This window comes from Stenella coeruleoalba (assembly GCF_951394435.1).
Source record: "Stenella coeruleoalba genome assembly, chromosome: 14".
NCBI classification, from domain to species: Eukaryota; Metazoa; Chordata; class Mammalia; order Artiodactyla; family Delphinidae; genus Stenella; species Stenella coeruleoalba.
This window is the reverse complement of record NC_137160.1, coordinates 43,086,023-43,100,815: the sequence shown is the minus strand read 5'-3', so window position 1 is coordinate 43,100,815 and position 14,793 is coordinate 43,086,023. Positions and strand designations below refer to the sequence as shown.

The following is a 14,793-nucleotide window of genomic DNA, read 5'->3' as shown; positions in this document are numbered from 1 at the left end:
TTCTTTTTTTCGTGTGCTTCCTGCCCCACCCCCAACCCCCCCCCACCGCCCCACCCCCGCTCTGCCCGGCATGTGAGATCTTAGCTCCCCAACCAGGGATTGAACCTGCGCCCCCTGCAGTGGAAGCGTGGAGTCTTAACCACTGGACCACTAAGGAAGTCCCCACTGGTTGGTTCTTATTTATCCTTTAGAACTCAACTTAAATTGCACTTCTCTGACACCCAAATTAATTTCAGCTCTTGCTTTTCTCCCCTCTTTTTTCTCACTTATCACAATTAGTTAATTGTGTATTTGTGTCTGTCTCTCCCTCCAAATTATTAGGTTCATGAAGCCATAGAACTTAATTTCTTTGTTCAGCACTGCATGCCCAGCTCTTGGCAGAGAACCTAGCACATAGTAGGATGTAGTGATATGAAAAATAGGATATTTTAAAAATCATATTTCCATTCACACAGGTTCAAAGGTAGCCTTACTTTCTGCCTTGATCCTGAGGTTCATTCCTTATGGGAAGGGACAGGACTTCAGTTGGTTTGGAATTAAAAGCTGTAGTGACAAGAGCCTGAGCCCTCATTCCCACAGCAGTTTATTTCCGTGGGTATTCAGAATATCTGTGGCTGGACTGGGCAGTGGGAGCGTATATGCATAAACGTGTTAGAAGGAGAAAATCTTCATTAGATATGCTTCCAAACTCGTATTAAATTAGATGTGTCATCTGGTACCTTAAGTTTGGTTGCATATTTGTCTATAATTATTTTCAGTGCATGTCTCTTTTGGCATTGGATTCCGTTATCTTTAATTTCTAAACCCAAATGGTATTTACCATTATATAGAAAGTGTCCTGTAATTGGCTGAGTTGCTGTGGCAGTTAATCGAAACCGCGGATAGAGCTGGGTGTCCATTGTAATAGATGCTCCAAAGGATTGAGGTTAGTGGTAGCTTCTAATATGGTGGCTGTTATTTGCCCATTGCGTTCACTGTCATATAAAGTCCATGCCAAGGTGAGGCCAACATCCTTTTTTTTTTTCAATTGAAGTACAGATGATGTACAATATTATATAAGTTACAGGTATAGGTATACAATATAGTGAGTCACAATTTTTAAAGGTTATACTCCATTTATAATTATTATAAAATATTGGCCATAATCCCAATATATGGGATATATGTTGTAAAATATATCCTTGTAGCTTATTTTATATATAATAGTTTGTACCCCTTAATCCCCTACCTCTTAATCCTCTACCTCTATGTTACCCCTCCCCTTCCCCTACTGGTCACCACTAGTTTGTTCTCTATATCTGTGAGTCTGCTTCTTTTTTGTTATATTCACTAGTTTGTTGTCATTTTTTTAGATTCCACATATAAGTGGTATCATACAGAATTTGCCTTTCTCTGACTGACCTATTTCCCTTAGCATAATACCCTCCAAGTCCATCCATGTTGCTGCAAATGACAAGATTTCCTTTTTTATGACTGAATAGTATTCCACTGTGTGTGTGTGTGTGTGTGTGTGTGTGTGTGTGTGTGTGTGTGTGTGTACACATATCTTCTTTATCCATTCATCTGTTGATGGACACTTAGGTTGTTTCTATTATTAAAATGTTTCTTGGTCTCAGCTCTGTTCTCACTATGTAGGGGTCTCAGGGTAGATGGAGTGCTATTTTGGGATAGCCATGTTGTCAATTAACCAAGATAGCTAGAACGTAAGGAAATCATTAATTATTATAAAGCAATAATAATTTAGATGATGTAATTTTATTTAAAATACGACATTAAGATTAATTGAGTAGAGCAGAATTTTTAAATGGCCTTATTTATAGAAGTTGAGCATATTGAAACTGGGACTCCCCCTCCCCAATAAAATAATAAGACAGAAAAGAATTATGTAAAGTTCTCATTTAAATTTAGAGAAAAACATCATCCAAGCTGATAAATTAGACACTGTTATAATATGAAAAGGACATTGGATTGTCTAGTAGAGGCCTAGATTCGAGCTCTGATACTTGAAGTGGTGTAGATTTAAGCTAATTTTTTTCCTCTCTGAAATTGGGTTCATCAACAAAATAAAGATGATAATTCACTGGGTTTCTGTGACAATCAAGTGAGAATACCACCTCATTTATTGCCTAACATATACTTGGAACTCAGTAATGATTCTGCATCTCATTTTTCAAAATGAATACACGAAGAAATACAATTTAAAAAAAAAACCTATGTTAAGACATAATAAAGTGGTATATATTAAAAGAGTCATTTATATTAGCCATTTGAGAATTACAAATTAAAACCGTGATGAGATACCACTACATGCCTATGAAAACAACTAAAATAGAAAAATGTTGACAGTAACTAATGCTGATGAGAATAAGGAAAAACTAGATAATTCACTCATTGCTTGTGGGAATGTAAAATGGTCCAGCCATTTACAAACAAAATAGTTTGGCAGTTTTTTACAAAGTTAACTGTAACACTAACCCAGCACTCACACTCCTAGAAATTAATCCTAGAAAAATGAAAATATGTTTACGCAAAACATCTATGCGCACATGTTCATTGCAGCTCTATTTGTAGCAGCCCAAAACAACAAATGTCCTTCAAAGGTAAATGGATAACTGTGGTACATCCATACCATGGAATACTACTCAGCAGTAAAAAGGAAGGAACTATATTGATGCACTCAACAATTTGGATGAATCCCAAGGCCATTATGCTTAGTGAAAAGAAGCCAGTCTCAAAAGTTCTGGAGAAGAGATCGGTGGTTGTCAGGGTTTGGGAGAGAAGAGGAAGTTAAGGAGCAGAACAAGGGAGTTCTTTGTAGTGAGAGGACAGTTTTGTATCTTGATTGTGTCGGTAGTTACATGCATTTCTATATGTGTGATAAAATTTCATAGAACTATACATACATACCCAAAAAAATGAGTTCATGCAAAAAATGGTGAAATCTAAGTCAGATGTTGTCTAGTTAATTGCCGATTTCCTGGTTTTGGTAATGTACCACAGTTATGTAAGAAATTACCATTAAGGGAAGCTGGGTTATTGTGACATGGTACCTCTCTGCGTTATTTTTGCAATTTCTTGTGAGCTTATAAATATTTCAAAATGCAAAAGTTTTATTAGAGAGCCATTAATGGCGATTAAATTAGGAAAATATGTATAAATACTAACACCTGATGCTGGTATTATTATTTGATGCTGGTGTATTATAATCTGTATTGCTGGTGGCAGTATAAAACTATAGAGTAATATATATTATGAACTGTGAAGTTCGTAACTTTGACCCTCTAATCTCCATTTATGGTCATGTATCCTAAGAAAATAATGCCCCCAAAAGTAAACAATATAGATACTATAATTTGTAATAATAGAATATCCACATACCAAGAAAATGTCAGTATTCCAAGAGGTAGGTAACTAATTAAATTATGGCACACCTACTGACTGTAATATTGTTTAAATGATAAAGTGATAGGGACTTCTCTGGTGGTACAGTGGTTAAGAATCTGACTGCCAATGCAGGGGACATGTGTTCGAGCCCTGGTCTGGGAAGATCCCACATGCTGCATAGCAACTAAGCCCGTGTGCCACAACTGCTGAGCCTACGCTCTAGAGCCTGTGAGCCACAACTACTGAGCCCTCGTGCCACAACTACTGAAGCCCATGTGCCTAGAGCCCGTGCTCTGCAACAAGAGAAGCCACCGCAATGAGAAGCCCGCGCATTGCAACAGAGTAACCCCCGCTCGCCACAACTAGAGAAAGCCCTGTGCACAGCAACAAAGACCCGATGCAGCCAAAAATACATAAATTAATTTTTTTAAATGATAAACATATACTTTTATATACAAGAAATGCATGTGAAGAAATAAGTGCAATTTTATTTCTTTATGTTGCTTTAATATTTATACAATTCTAAAACAATACCAAGGTATGGCCAATAGATTCATAAAATTAAAATTCATTTTGTTGAATGGTTATTTAATTTTTTAATTCTGACAATAATGATTATTTAAAATTCTTTCTTGAACTCTTGATCTTGTTTATTTCCAGTTCTGTCCACTTTGCCGTTTAGTACCTAATGAGAATCCAGGCAGCTTCAATGGCAGCTTAATAAGACATTTGCAAGTCAGTCACACTTTGTTTTATGATGATTTCATAGTAAGTATATTTTCTTCCTTTTACATTATGTTTTTATGCTGTGTTTAGCTTACCTTTCTTAATCCAAGTGAGTAAGATTGTAGAGGAAAAAATGTATGTGTAGCTAAAATGTTAAGTATTAGCATTAAGTAGGAAATCATAAAAACATGCTGTTTTATAAACTGTTAATAGTGAAGTAGTTACCTGCCTTAGACAAAATCATTTTCTTTGTAATGTAAATAATTAGCCATCGTATAAAGACCTAGATTTCACTTTCACATTATTTTAATTTCTACTCTAGTGCCTCCCAATATGTTAATAGTTATAATTTTTATGAAGTTAAAAACTTATATAGCTGAGAGGAAATCATATCGGTAAGGAAATGGCTCAGAGAATTTGCGTTCATTTTATAATATACTGAATGGCTAGTAACAGACATGACATTATCAGTGTAGCGAGACACACGGGCTCTATTTTTAATTTAAATTCTATAAAACACAACTCTCGGGCTTCCCTGGTGGCGCAGTGCTTGAGAGTCCGCCTGCCGATGCAGGGGACATGGGTTCGTGCCCCAGTCCGGGAAGATCCCACATGCCGCGGAGCGGCTGGGCCCCTGAGCCATGGCCGCTGAGCCTGCGCGTCCGGAGCCTGTGCTCCGCAACGGGAGAGGCCACAACAGTGAGAGGCCTGCGTACCGCAAAAAAAACAAAAAACAAAAAACACAACTCTCATGTTTATTGGACTTTTTTAAACGTTAGAAAAATTTATTATGAAAAAATTTTAAACATATACAGAAGTAGGATAATATAATGAACCCCTGTATACCCATCAGCTACCCATCAATAACTACCAACTCATGGCCAATCTCATTATATTAAGGATTTTTTTAAGATGAAAGAAAAATGTGGTATAGTATGAATAGTTCTAATACTTACGACCGTAGTTTCTGTTATCAGAAATGGTAATAACAAGCAAAAGGTTGACATAGCCTTTTTTCTACGCATTGTCATGTGAGAGTAATGCTTTGTCCCCTGAGTCCCTTTCAGCAAAGGGGTATTGCCTATCATGAGCGGAAAAATTACTCATGGCCATGTTCTGAAATAGTACATTTTATTGTTACGTTATCTAAATACATGAAATGTTAAGGGTTAAATTTGAATTTGCATATAATTTTCACATGATTTTGACTATTTTTATGCAGTTTCAAGATGGAATTTAATAATTGTTGAAGATTGTCATTGGAAATTTTTCTCCATGCATTCTGATCTGCCCACTATGATTATCCAGATTATCCAGGGAACCTGGGTTCTGACCTGGGTTTCAGTAACAGCCCTGTCACAGCTGTGTGACCTTAGGCAAGGCATTTAACATTGGAGCCTCTGTTTGTTCATTTGTTAAGTGAGGAGAGCAAAGTACATACTGCTTCCAGAAGCTGTTGTGGGAATTAAATGAGATAATGCATGTAGAGTGATTTGCAGTTAGGGCACGGATGTTAGGCAAACTGGAGATGGGGAGAGAGTAAATGGGAATATCAGGACCACTTGAAGAATCAAACAAACCACACTACAGAGGCTTCATATTCTTTCCTCCGTCTCTCAAATAATGTCTTTTCTGGCCACCAAGGCACACAAGCCCTCAACAGAGCCATGTGTTCTCATTTTTCATAACACGTAGGGGTTCCTCTTTATCTTAGCTCCATAAGACGTTCTAAAAGCCAGGTTGATTCCATGCCTGTCTTGGCTGTTCATGTTCAGTCCATTCTTCTCAAGATCATTCAAAGTATGACCCAGGGCTGGTCAGGAAGAAGCCACTTTGATGAGAATACTTTACACCCACTCAAAACCATATTCTTGGATGTGGAAGTGAGGTTGAAACAGTGTTCTTTGTTTTGATTTTTTGTTTCCTAAACTACCAAGTACTATGCTAGGCATTTTATGCAAATTATCTCATTTTATTCCTTGCAGCAACTTCTGTGAAGTGAGTACTATATCATTATCCTTACTTAGCTATGAAATATCTGATGCTCAAAGGTTAATAAATTGCCTCAGGACAACCTGGCATTGAGTCCAAATCTTGTGCTCTGCTGTGCTTTATAGCTTTCCTTTGGATTTCATTTATTTGCTTTTATGTCTTAGAGTGGACTTCCAATAAAGATTTTATTTTATTTTTTTAGTTTATTGGCGAAGAGGAGATGGTTTGCAGAGGATGGGGCTCTTAATACTTTTTGCTCTATTTATAGAATGTGCTGACCTAAAGTTTTGAATTCCGTTTCTACCATAGGGAAGCAAGGAGAAAGAGCGTTTTGTTTTCAACCTTTTTTTTTTCAAAACTAGATATTCAGTAGTACTGCTGGGATTGATGAGTCCTATGGGAATGTCTTAACTTTATGTGTCTTAACTATTACATGTCTTATCTATGGGAATGTCTTAACTATTATATGTTTATGTGGAGCATAGCACTCTGACAGGATTCGTACTGTTGACTAAAAACTACTAGTTAGATCAGATAAAAACTTTAAATTCCAGATCAAAACTATTTTACTATGACTGTAGCTAGTTAATTGATAGGCAGTAAAACTGAAATAGGAAATGCACAAGCCCCAAAGCAAAAGTCCTGGGTTCTATGAGTTTTTGTGGAAACTTGGACTAAATTCAGGGCTTCACTTTGCAAAATGAGGCATTGTCTTAACTCTCATCCTCCAATTTCTGAAAACTGTCATCTCTGACTGTATGTTTCTAATTATTTTTCTTTATTGTAGGATTTTAATATAATTGAGGAAGCTCTTATTCAAAGGGTTTTAGACCGGTCACTTCTGGAATATGTGAATCACTCGAACACCACATAATTGTATTAAAAGGAAAGGGAAGGAGATCGTACAATTGCACCATTTTTTTCAAGATGCTGCTTGAAGAATTGGAGGGAAACTGTCAATGTTTGATGGGCAAAAAAGTGTACAACACAGTTATATGTTTGTCCATGTTTATTGTTATACTGCATTTTAAAACTGCTTTCATTTTGGTGGTTTAGGTCTGTTTTACATTCTTGAGTTTCTCAGACACTTAACAGCAAAAAAAAGTCTCCATCAGCCATTTAATATATGGAAGAGAACATAAGGCTGAGTATGTGGGTGAAGGATCTATATTTGCAAATTGGATGACATTGTGTGTAATGCTACATATTGATAACTTCCCTCATGGTTGGTCAAATAACTAATCTTTGTTCTATGGTGAGTGAAACAAAGTGTGGTCATTCAAGGAAATGTGAAATCTCTTCTAGAGTTCATGTTCTAACCGCTAATAGAATAAAAGGAATAACCTTGTATGGAGTAGGAAAGGAAAATTTTGGCAGTTGACAACATCCATTTAACCAAATTGTATAACATAATACTGTAATAAAATAAATTTCATGTTAGGAATGTATACTTAATGCTTTGATTTTTTATAACTATGCACACATAAGAATTTGATTTTATATTTTTCAAATATTTGTAGCTTATTATTTAGAAATATTTCTATAATACAGGCAACTTCTTAAGAACCGTCAGCTGATATTTACAGTAGAAGTATTCACATCCATAATTTTTAGTGGAAAATCCTAAGGGCTTTGATTTTTTTTAATTTTATCTTTTAGGAAAATTATAAAATAAACAGAAATACTGAAAACCAAACAGAAAATATATAGCTTATTACATTCTCATAAGGAAACATTCTTTTAGAACTCTGCCAGTCACCTTCGATGTCTTCTCTGTGTCCTGTCACAGTTAACAAACCTCTTCCTCAACCCCACAAAAGTAAACACTACATTGATTTTAATAGTACTCACTTCCTTGCGTTTCTTTCTTAGTTTATCCCCCAAGTGTGTGTCTCTACACACTAGCTTTTAATCTTTCTGGGTTTCTCCTTCTTTCTTTTCCTTAAAATTTACCTACAGAAGAACCTGGTTTTATAAATTTCCCACTGTCTATATTTTGTTAATTGCATACTCATGGCACAATTCAGCATGTTCTTCTATCCTCTGGATATTGACACATGGATCCAGAGATCTGAGCAGACTCAGGTTCAACCTTTTGGCCAGACCATAGATCATGGTGTATTCTTTCAACAGAGGGCGCAGAATGTCTGGTTCCCTCTTGGGATGTCAGCTGAAATTGATACTCAGTGTCTAGATCCATTGATTTGTTGTGGGTTGGAGAATATTCTATCATTTCTTTTTCATTTATTAGTTGGAACAGTTTTATAAAGAGGTGTTTCCCCATATCTACTATTTGGTTAACCAGTGGTCAAGTTCATATAGGAAAGGGAAAATAAACTTGAATTTTCCCCTTTATTTACCAAATTTCAAGATAATAAACTTGTTTTCTATCATCCTCTGTAGATCACTTTTTTTAAGTGTTGTGAACTCATGGATTCAAACATATTTGATAGGCTTTAATCCATTTCACATACTGCCTTATTAAAGCCCAAATTGTCCTATCTTTGGTCATTGGGGGCCTTATCAAGTTGACTCTGAGTCCTTTTGATACTACTCTAGCAGTCTTTACTGGCTTCCTTGTAGTCTCGTATGACAGACTATTCCAGGCTCAACTTGGATGTTTCCTGCCCCAGACCTGGTATCAGCCATTTCTCTTAATGAGCCTGGTTACTTTCAGTGAGAAATAGTGCTTCAGAACTGTAATTGTGACTGTTAAGTTCACTGTGGCTATATTGGTCTTTGTTTCTAGGAGAGAGCTAGGAAATATCCTTTTTTTTAAGATAAAACACTTATTCATGAGTTCATTTTGATACTTGCAAATCAAATTAAGTACTACAGGGTTTTTGCCTAGTCTTTTCTATTACATTTGTGTCTCTTGTTTTTCTCTACTGAGAATCTTGGTCTTCAAGGACACAGGAATATCCCACAATTATTCGTTTCCTTCATCTACTTTATGCATGCAACAGTCTCAGAATAATAATACTAATAAACCATCACCAGTATGATAGCTGGTACAATTAAAAATGTTTTTCATTTGTTCTCCCTAATCTCCTATTTTTTTTTTTTTCCTAATCTCCTATTTTTTAAAGTTGTACTATATCAACATTTTCAAGGAATTCCCTGGCGGTCCAGTGGTTAGGACTCTGTGTTCTCACTGCCCAGGGCCCGGGTCTGACCCCTGAACGGGGAGAACTAAGATCCTGCAAGCCGCATGGCGTGGCCGGAACAAAAAAAAAAAAATGTTCTTTTTGTTTTGTTTTTTTGCGGTACACAGGCCTCTCACCGTTGTGGCCTCTCCCGTTGCAGAGCACAGGCTCCGGATGTGCAGGCTCAGCGGCCATGGCTCAAGGGCCCAGCTGCTCCGCGGCACGTGGGAACTTCCCGGACCGGGACACGAACCCGTGTCCCCTGCATCGGCAGGCGGACTCTCAATCACTGCGCCACCAGGGAAGACCAAAAAAAACGTTTTTTGAGAACCTATTGGTGTAACATACAATACTCTCTTCTATCCCCCATTTAGCTTAGTTCTTCAAGTACCTGTATGTTTAGTGCTTGCTACAACTCCTTATTTGATGGCTCCGTTTTTCATATTTGGCTCTCTAATGACAAATCCAGGACATAGAGTAATATTTCCATCTTGAAGGCAAGCAAAGAAGCTACGAAGATGCGTGATTTCAGCTCCTGAGGATAAAGTGTTACTTGGTTGTGGTTAGCTTCTTAACTGTAATCGTCTATAAACATCTTTGTTACTTACGCGTAAATGTAGTCATAGCCATGTTCCCCAAAATTTTCTATAGTAAATTATCCATTACTTCTTAAAAGCCTTGCTTACCATTCTGCCATCCACCGCAAGGTAATTAGAAAAACGTAAAGCTGGGTGAAACCTAGAGGGCCATATTTCCTCCCTTTTAGATACTAGTTTCAAGCTTGCTTTTCACAGCTGCTAACAAGTAACAACAGATTTTTAGTTTCACCACCTCTCTTCCTACAGTTTGGATGGCTCAACCAGTAAAGCAAAACCTATTGGACAACAAGGGCAAAAGGAGAGGAACTTTTAAGAGGTAATCATTAGATTGAAAATATAGTCCCGGAAGAATAAAAGAATATATTTCTGAGTATTAGTACTCACTATCCAGAAAATAATTTTTTGTTAATTCCAAGCAATACAAAAGGCATCTTTAAATCTGTAAAACTTGAAAAAAACTTCAAAACTGTATTTTGAGTAAAGCTTTAAGTCACCTGCCACTGTTAAACCTCAGTGCAGCAATTCTACATCCTGTCCCTGGATATCCCTTATAATTTTGCCCCCTACGGGACAAACCAGGTGCTGGCCACCTGAATTATTTTGCCTTTTGAATTATTTTGAGTTCTAAAATAGTGAAGTGCAACTATTATTCATTGTTTCACTGTGCCTTTAACCTTTTATTAAAAGGAATTTATAATTCATTGTTTTAAAAAACGAAAACCAATATTTGAAGCTGTTGACTAAGCAAAAAATTTCACTCCTTTTTTTTAATAGCACCTCAAGGTGCCAATTTTTTAAGGCCTTATGAGGGAAAAACTGATTGACATATTATTCTTTAAAAACTAAATTTTTCTAATCCTACAAAAACCTATGGAGATTTTCCTTTTACTTTTTTTTTTTTTTTTTGCGCGGTACGCGGGCCTCTCACTGTTGTGGCCTCTCCTGATGCAGAGCACAGGCTCTGGATGCGCAGGCTCAGCGGCCATGGCTCATGGGCCCAGCCGCTCCGCGGCATGTGGGATCTTCCCGGACCGGGGCACGAACCCGTGTCCCCTGCATCGGCAGGTGGACTCTTGACCACTGCGCCACCAGGGAAGCCCTCCTTTTACATAATTTTTTCCCCCAAGTTTCTAAAATGTATATTTAGAAATTGGATTGGGAATCTACGGTGAAGATAGTTCCAGGTCAGATCTAAAAGATCCTGGCTCTAATGATGTTACTTTATTACTTTTACTGGGTGCTAAGTGTCCTTTGTTTTCAAGCGAGCTTACAACAGTTACTGAACACATTTAACATATAATTAGTACCTTCAAGTAACATTGAAATTATTTTAAAAAGTCACTAAGAGATTCATCCTTTTATTATTCAACTGCAAAAAATAAATCTGTATAATGATCAGAAATTAAAATGTACAATTCCTTTTCTTCTGTAAATATGTGTTATTGTGAGAAATAAAGAATGGCAGGACCATTGCTTTCATTAAAATATCTACTGTGTCTGTTCTTAAACATGGTTCTTGATAATTTTTTACATCTAATACCCTTTTATGCTTTGAAACCTCATATGTTGTTTAAATTGTCATCATTCAGCAATATCTATCCTGAAAATATACTTTCATTTAGGCCAGTAGTTCTCAAAAGGGAGCAATTTTGCCTCCTAGGGGACACTTGACAATGTCAAGACATTTGGGGTTGTCATAACTGTGATGTGCTATTGCCCAGGATGTGGATCAAAGCCAGGGATGCTACTCAACATTCTACAGTGCACAGGACAGCCCCTCACAGCAAAGGATTACCCTTCCTGTCAATAGTGATGAGGTTTAGAAACCCTGGTTTGAGTCAAGGTAAAGCTGAGCATCATGGAGTTATTATTGGCTCTGCTTCCAAGGGACTCCATTGAAATTTAAAAGGCAAGATGAAGATGAATTTTGTATCTCTTATCCCTGCTAAATACATACTAAGTTTGGGGTGGCTATAGCTGTCATATGTACCCCAGTTCAGAATATACTAAAACATAAGAAAGTTTTTTTGGATTTTTTCACAAGAAGAGGAACAGGCCAGATCACAGGTCTTAATAGCATGACCTCTGATGACTGTTTGCTGAGTGACATCCTAAAAGATACCGGGAACCCAGAATGGTTTGGGAAGACTTACTTTCATCACTTAGGTTAGAGTTATTGAAGTAAATACGGTAAAATGGGACTTCCCCGGTGGCACAGTGGATAAGACTCCGTACTCCCAATGCAGGGGACCCAGGTTTGATCCCTGGTCAGGGAACTAGATCTCACACGCATGCCACAACTAAGGAGCCCTAGTGCTGCAACTAAGGAGACAGCGAGCCACAACTAAGACCTCGCGCAAACAAAAAATAAATAAGGTAAATATATAACAGAGGGACACCTATGTCTGAGATCCTTGAGGCTAAGAAATATTTAAGCTTTTATCTTATGTCTAGAAAAATCATCTGGTATTTTATTTTAATTTTTTTTTTTTGCGGTACGCAGGCCTCTCACTGTTGTGGCCTCTCCCGTTGCGGAGCACAGGCTCCGGGCGCGCAGGCTCAGCGGCCATGGCTCACGGGCCTAGCTGCTCCGTGGCATGTGGGATCTTCCCGGACCGGGGCACGAACCCGTGTCCCCTGCATCGGCAGGCGGACTCTCAACCACTGCGCCAACAGGGAAGCCCTCATCTAGTATTTTAATCCTGCAGGCTTCAGAGAAGACCATACACGGGTCTTGATTAGGGCTAATCATTGCCCCAAAGCAGCCATTTAAAAGGCCCATGGAACTTACCTGGTGGTCCAGTGGTGAAGAATCTGCCTTCCAATGCAGGGGACATCCGTTCCATCCCTCTTCAGGAAACCAAGATCCCCCATGCCGTGGGGCATCTAAGCCCGTGCTTAGCCCAAAACTACTGAGCTCGTGAGCCTCAGTGAGAGAGCCCACGTGCTGCAACTATAGAGCCCACGCGCTCTGGAGCCCAGCGCTGCAACTAGAGAGAGAAAACCCACATGCCACAACTAGAGAGAGAAAACCCGCATGCCACAACTAGAGAGAGAAAACCCGCATGCCACAACTAGAGAGAAGCCCGCGCGAGGCAATGAAGAGCCCGCGCACCACAATGAAAGATCCTGCATGCCTCTATGAAGATCCCATGTGCTGCTGCCACTAACACACAGCACAGCCAAAAAATAAAATAAATTAATTAATTAAATGTTTAAATAAATAAATATGTTTTATTTATAAATAAATAAATAATTTATTTATAAATTATTTATTTATTTATAAATAAATAAATATGTTTAAATAAATAAATAAAAATGTTTAAATAAAATAAAAGGCCCAGTGGGGACTTCCCTGGTTGTCCAGTGGTTAAGACTCCACGCTTCCATTGCAGGGGGCACGGGTTCGATCCCTGGTCGACGAACTAAGATCCTGCATGCCATGTGGTACGGCCGAAAAAAGAAAAAAGGGCCCAGTGAAGGTGAAACAGAGATTCGTCAAGATAGATTAGGTCATGCTTCGATTACAAACAACCCCCAAATCTCAGCAGTCACCCAAGGTCTACTGTGGATCTTGGCTCTTCTCCAGGCAGCTGTTCTCCAATCTCAGAATTCTGCCTTACTTTGATCTCATAGCATTTGTATATGACCATGTGCCTCTCCAGCCACCCCTCACCACAACGGACTGGAGAATAGGTTACAGAGGTCATTTCCACTCACATTTCATTGGCCAAGGAAAGTAATGGCCACACGTAATTTCAAGGCATTGGAGAAGTGCAATTTCAGGTAGAAGAGAACTGGATTTTGGGATATAATATTAATGCCAACCATGGAGGTACAAGCCGAGAAGAGCTGACAGAGAAGCAGAGGTCCATAGGGGAAAAGTCTTAAAAATATCTTTGAAAAGGAGGGGTGAAAGTCAAAATGAGACTGGGTTTTTAAAAACAGGAAATAATATTCTTTTTTGCCATGGTAATTTTTTCATTAATTTTATTCACAATTGGGGATCAGTTTACCAAATGAAAAACCTGTCCATTTCTCAAACATAAGACAATAATTTCTTTTTTGAATCATTTTTCTTATTTATTAAAAGAAACACCAAGTGCATTCTCAGTCTTTACCACTGTATTTTCTCAGTATACTTGTGTACCTTCATCAGAACCACTTGGGTTACTTGGTATAACTGCATTTTTCTCAGCCCTCGCCAGATGTACAGAATTAGAATGTCTGAAATTCTGATGGATTCATCAGCAAGTCATCAAAATACATTCAGATCTATCAATTTCTCACTGTCTCCACAATTACAATTTTAATCTAAACCATCATCATCTGCTTCCTGGATCCCTGTAGTAAACGTCCGGATGGCCTCCCTCCACTTATGGCATTATGGACCATTATCCATAGAGCAGTCAGAGAGATCTTCAAAAGCATAAATCTGATCCCACCCCCTTCCCACTGCTTAAAATGCACCAAGGGCTTCCCATTGTTACTGGAATAAAGTCTAAACGCCTTTCCATTCCCTTCCAAAGTTCCTCATGATCTGGCCCCTGCCTATCTTTCCAGTTTCATCTCCACTCTCTCCTTTAATCCCTGCGTTTCAGCCACACTCGTCTTTAGGTTAAGCACACCAAAATTAGTGGTTCCTGCACCTTGGCACCTTCTATTCCTTCTGTTTGAAAAGCCCTTTCCCAGAGTTAGACATGGCTGCCTTCTAATCTTTAACTCCCAGATCAAATGTCATCTTCTCATAAAGGATTTTTCTCATAATTCTAGCCAAAGTCATTTCCCCCTTTTGTCTATTACCCTATTATAGTTTCTTCTTAACTGCTATTAGAATTTGAAATTAGCTTACATGTTTATTTTCATTTTTATTGAGTGTCTCCCCTCTCTAGAATATAAATTCTTTGAGTGCAGGTATACACCACTAATCTACCCAACATCTTAAT

At 38.1% G+C, this 14,793-nt stretch overlaps 1 protein-coding gene across 5 annotated transcripts in view; it reads left to right on the top strand.

The window, feature by feature from the left end:
- RNF125 (ring finger protein 125) overlaps nucleotides 1–11,310 on the top strand; it is a 108,734-nt gene extending 97,424 nt beyond the window's left edge. For all 5 annotated transcript variants that reach the window (XM_079941859.1, XM_079941860.1, XM_079941861.1 and 2 more), the window contains 2 exons: nucleotides 4,045–4,152; nucleotides 6,890–11,310. In XM_079941859.1, the coding sequence (XP_079797985.1) occupies nucleotides 4,045–4,152; nucleotides 6,890–6,976 (195 nt within the window). In that variant the 3' untranslated portion in view covers nucleotides 6,977–11,310. The remainder of the gene's footprint in view (nucleotides 1–4,044; nucleotides 4,153–6,889) is intronic.
- Nucleotides 11,311–14,793: the final 3,483 nt, after the last annotated feature.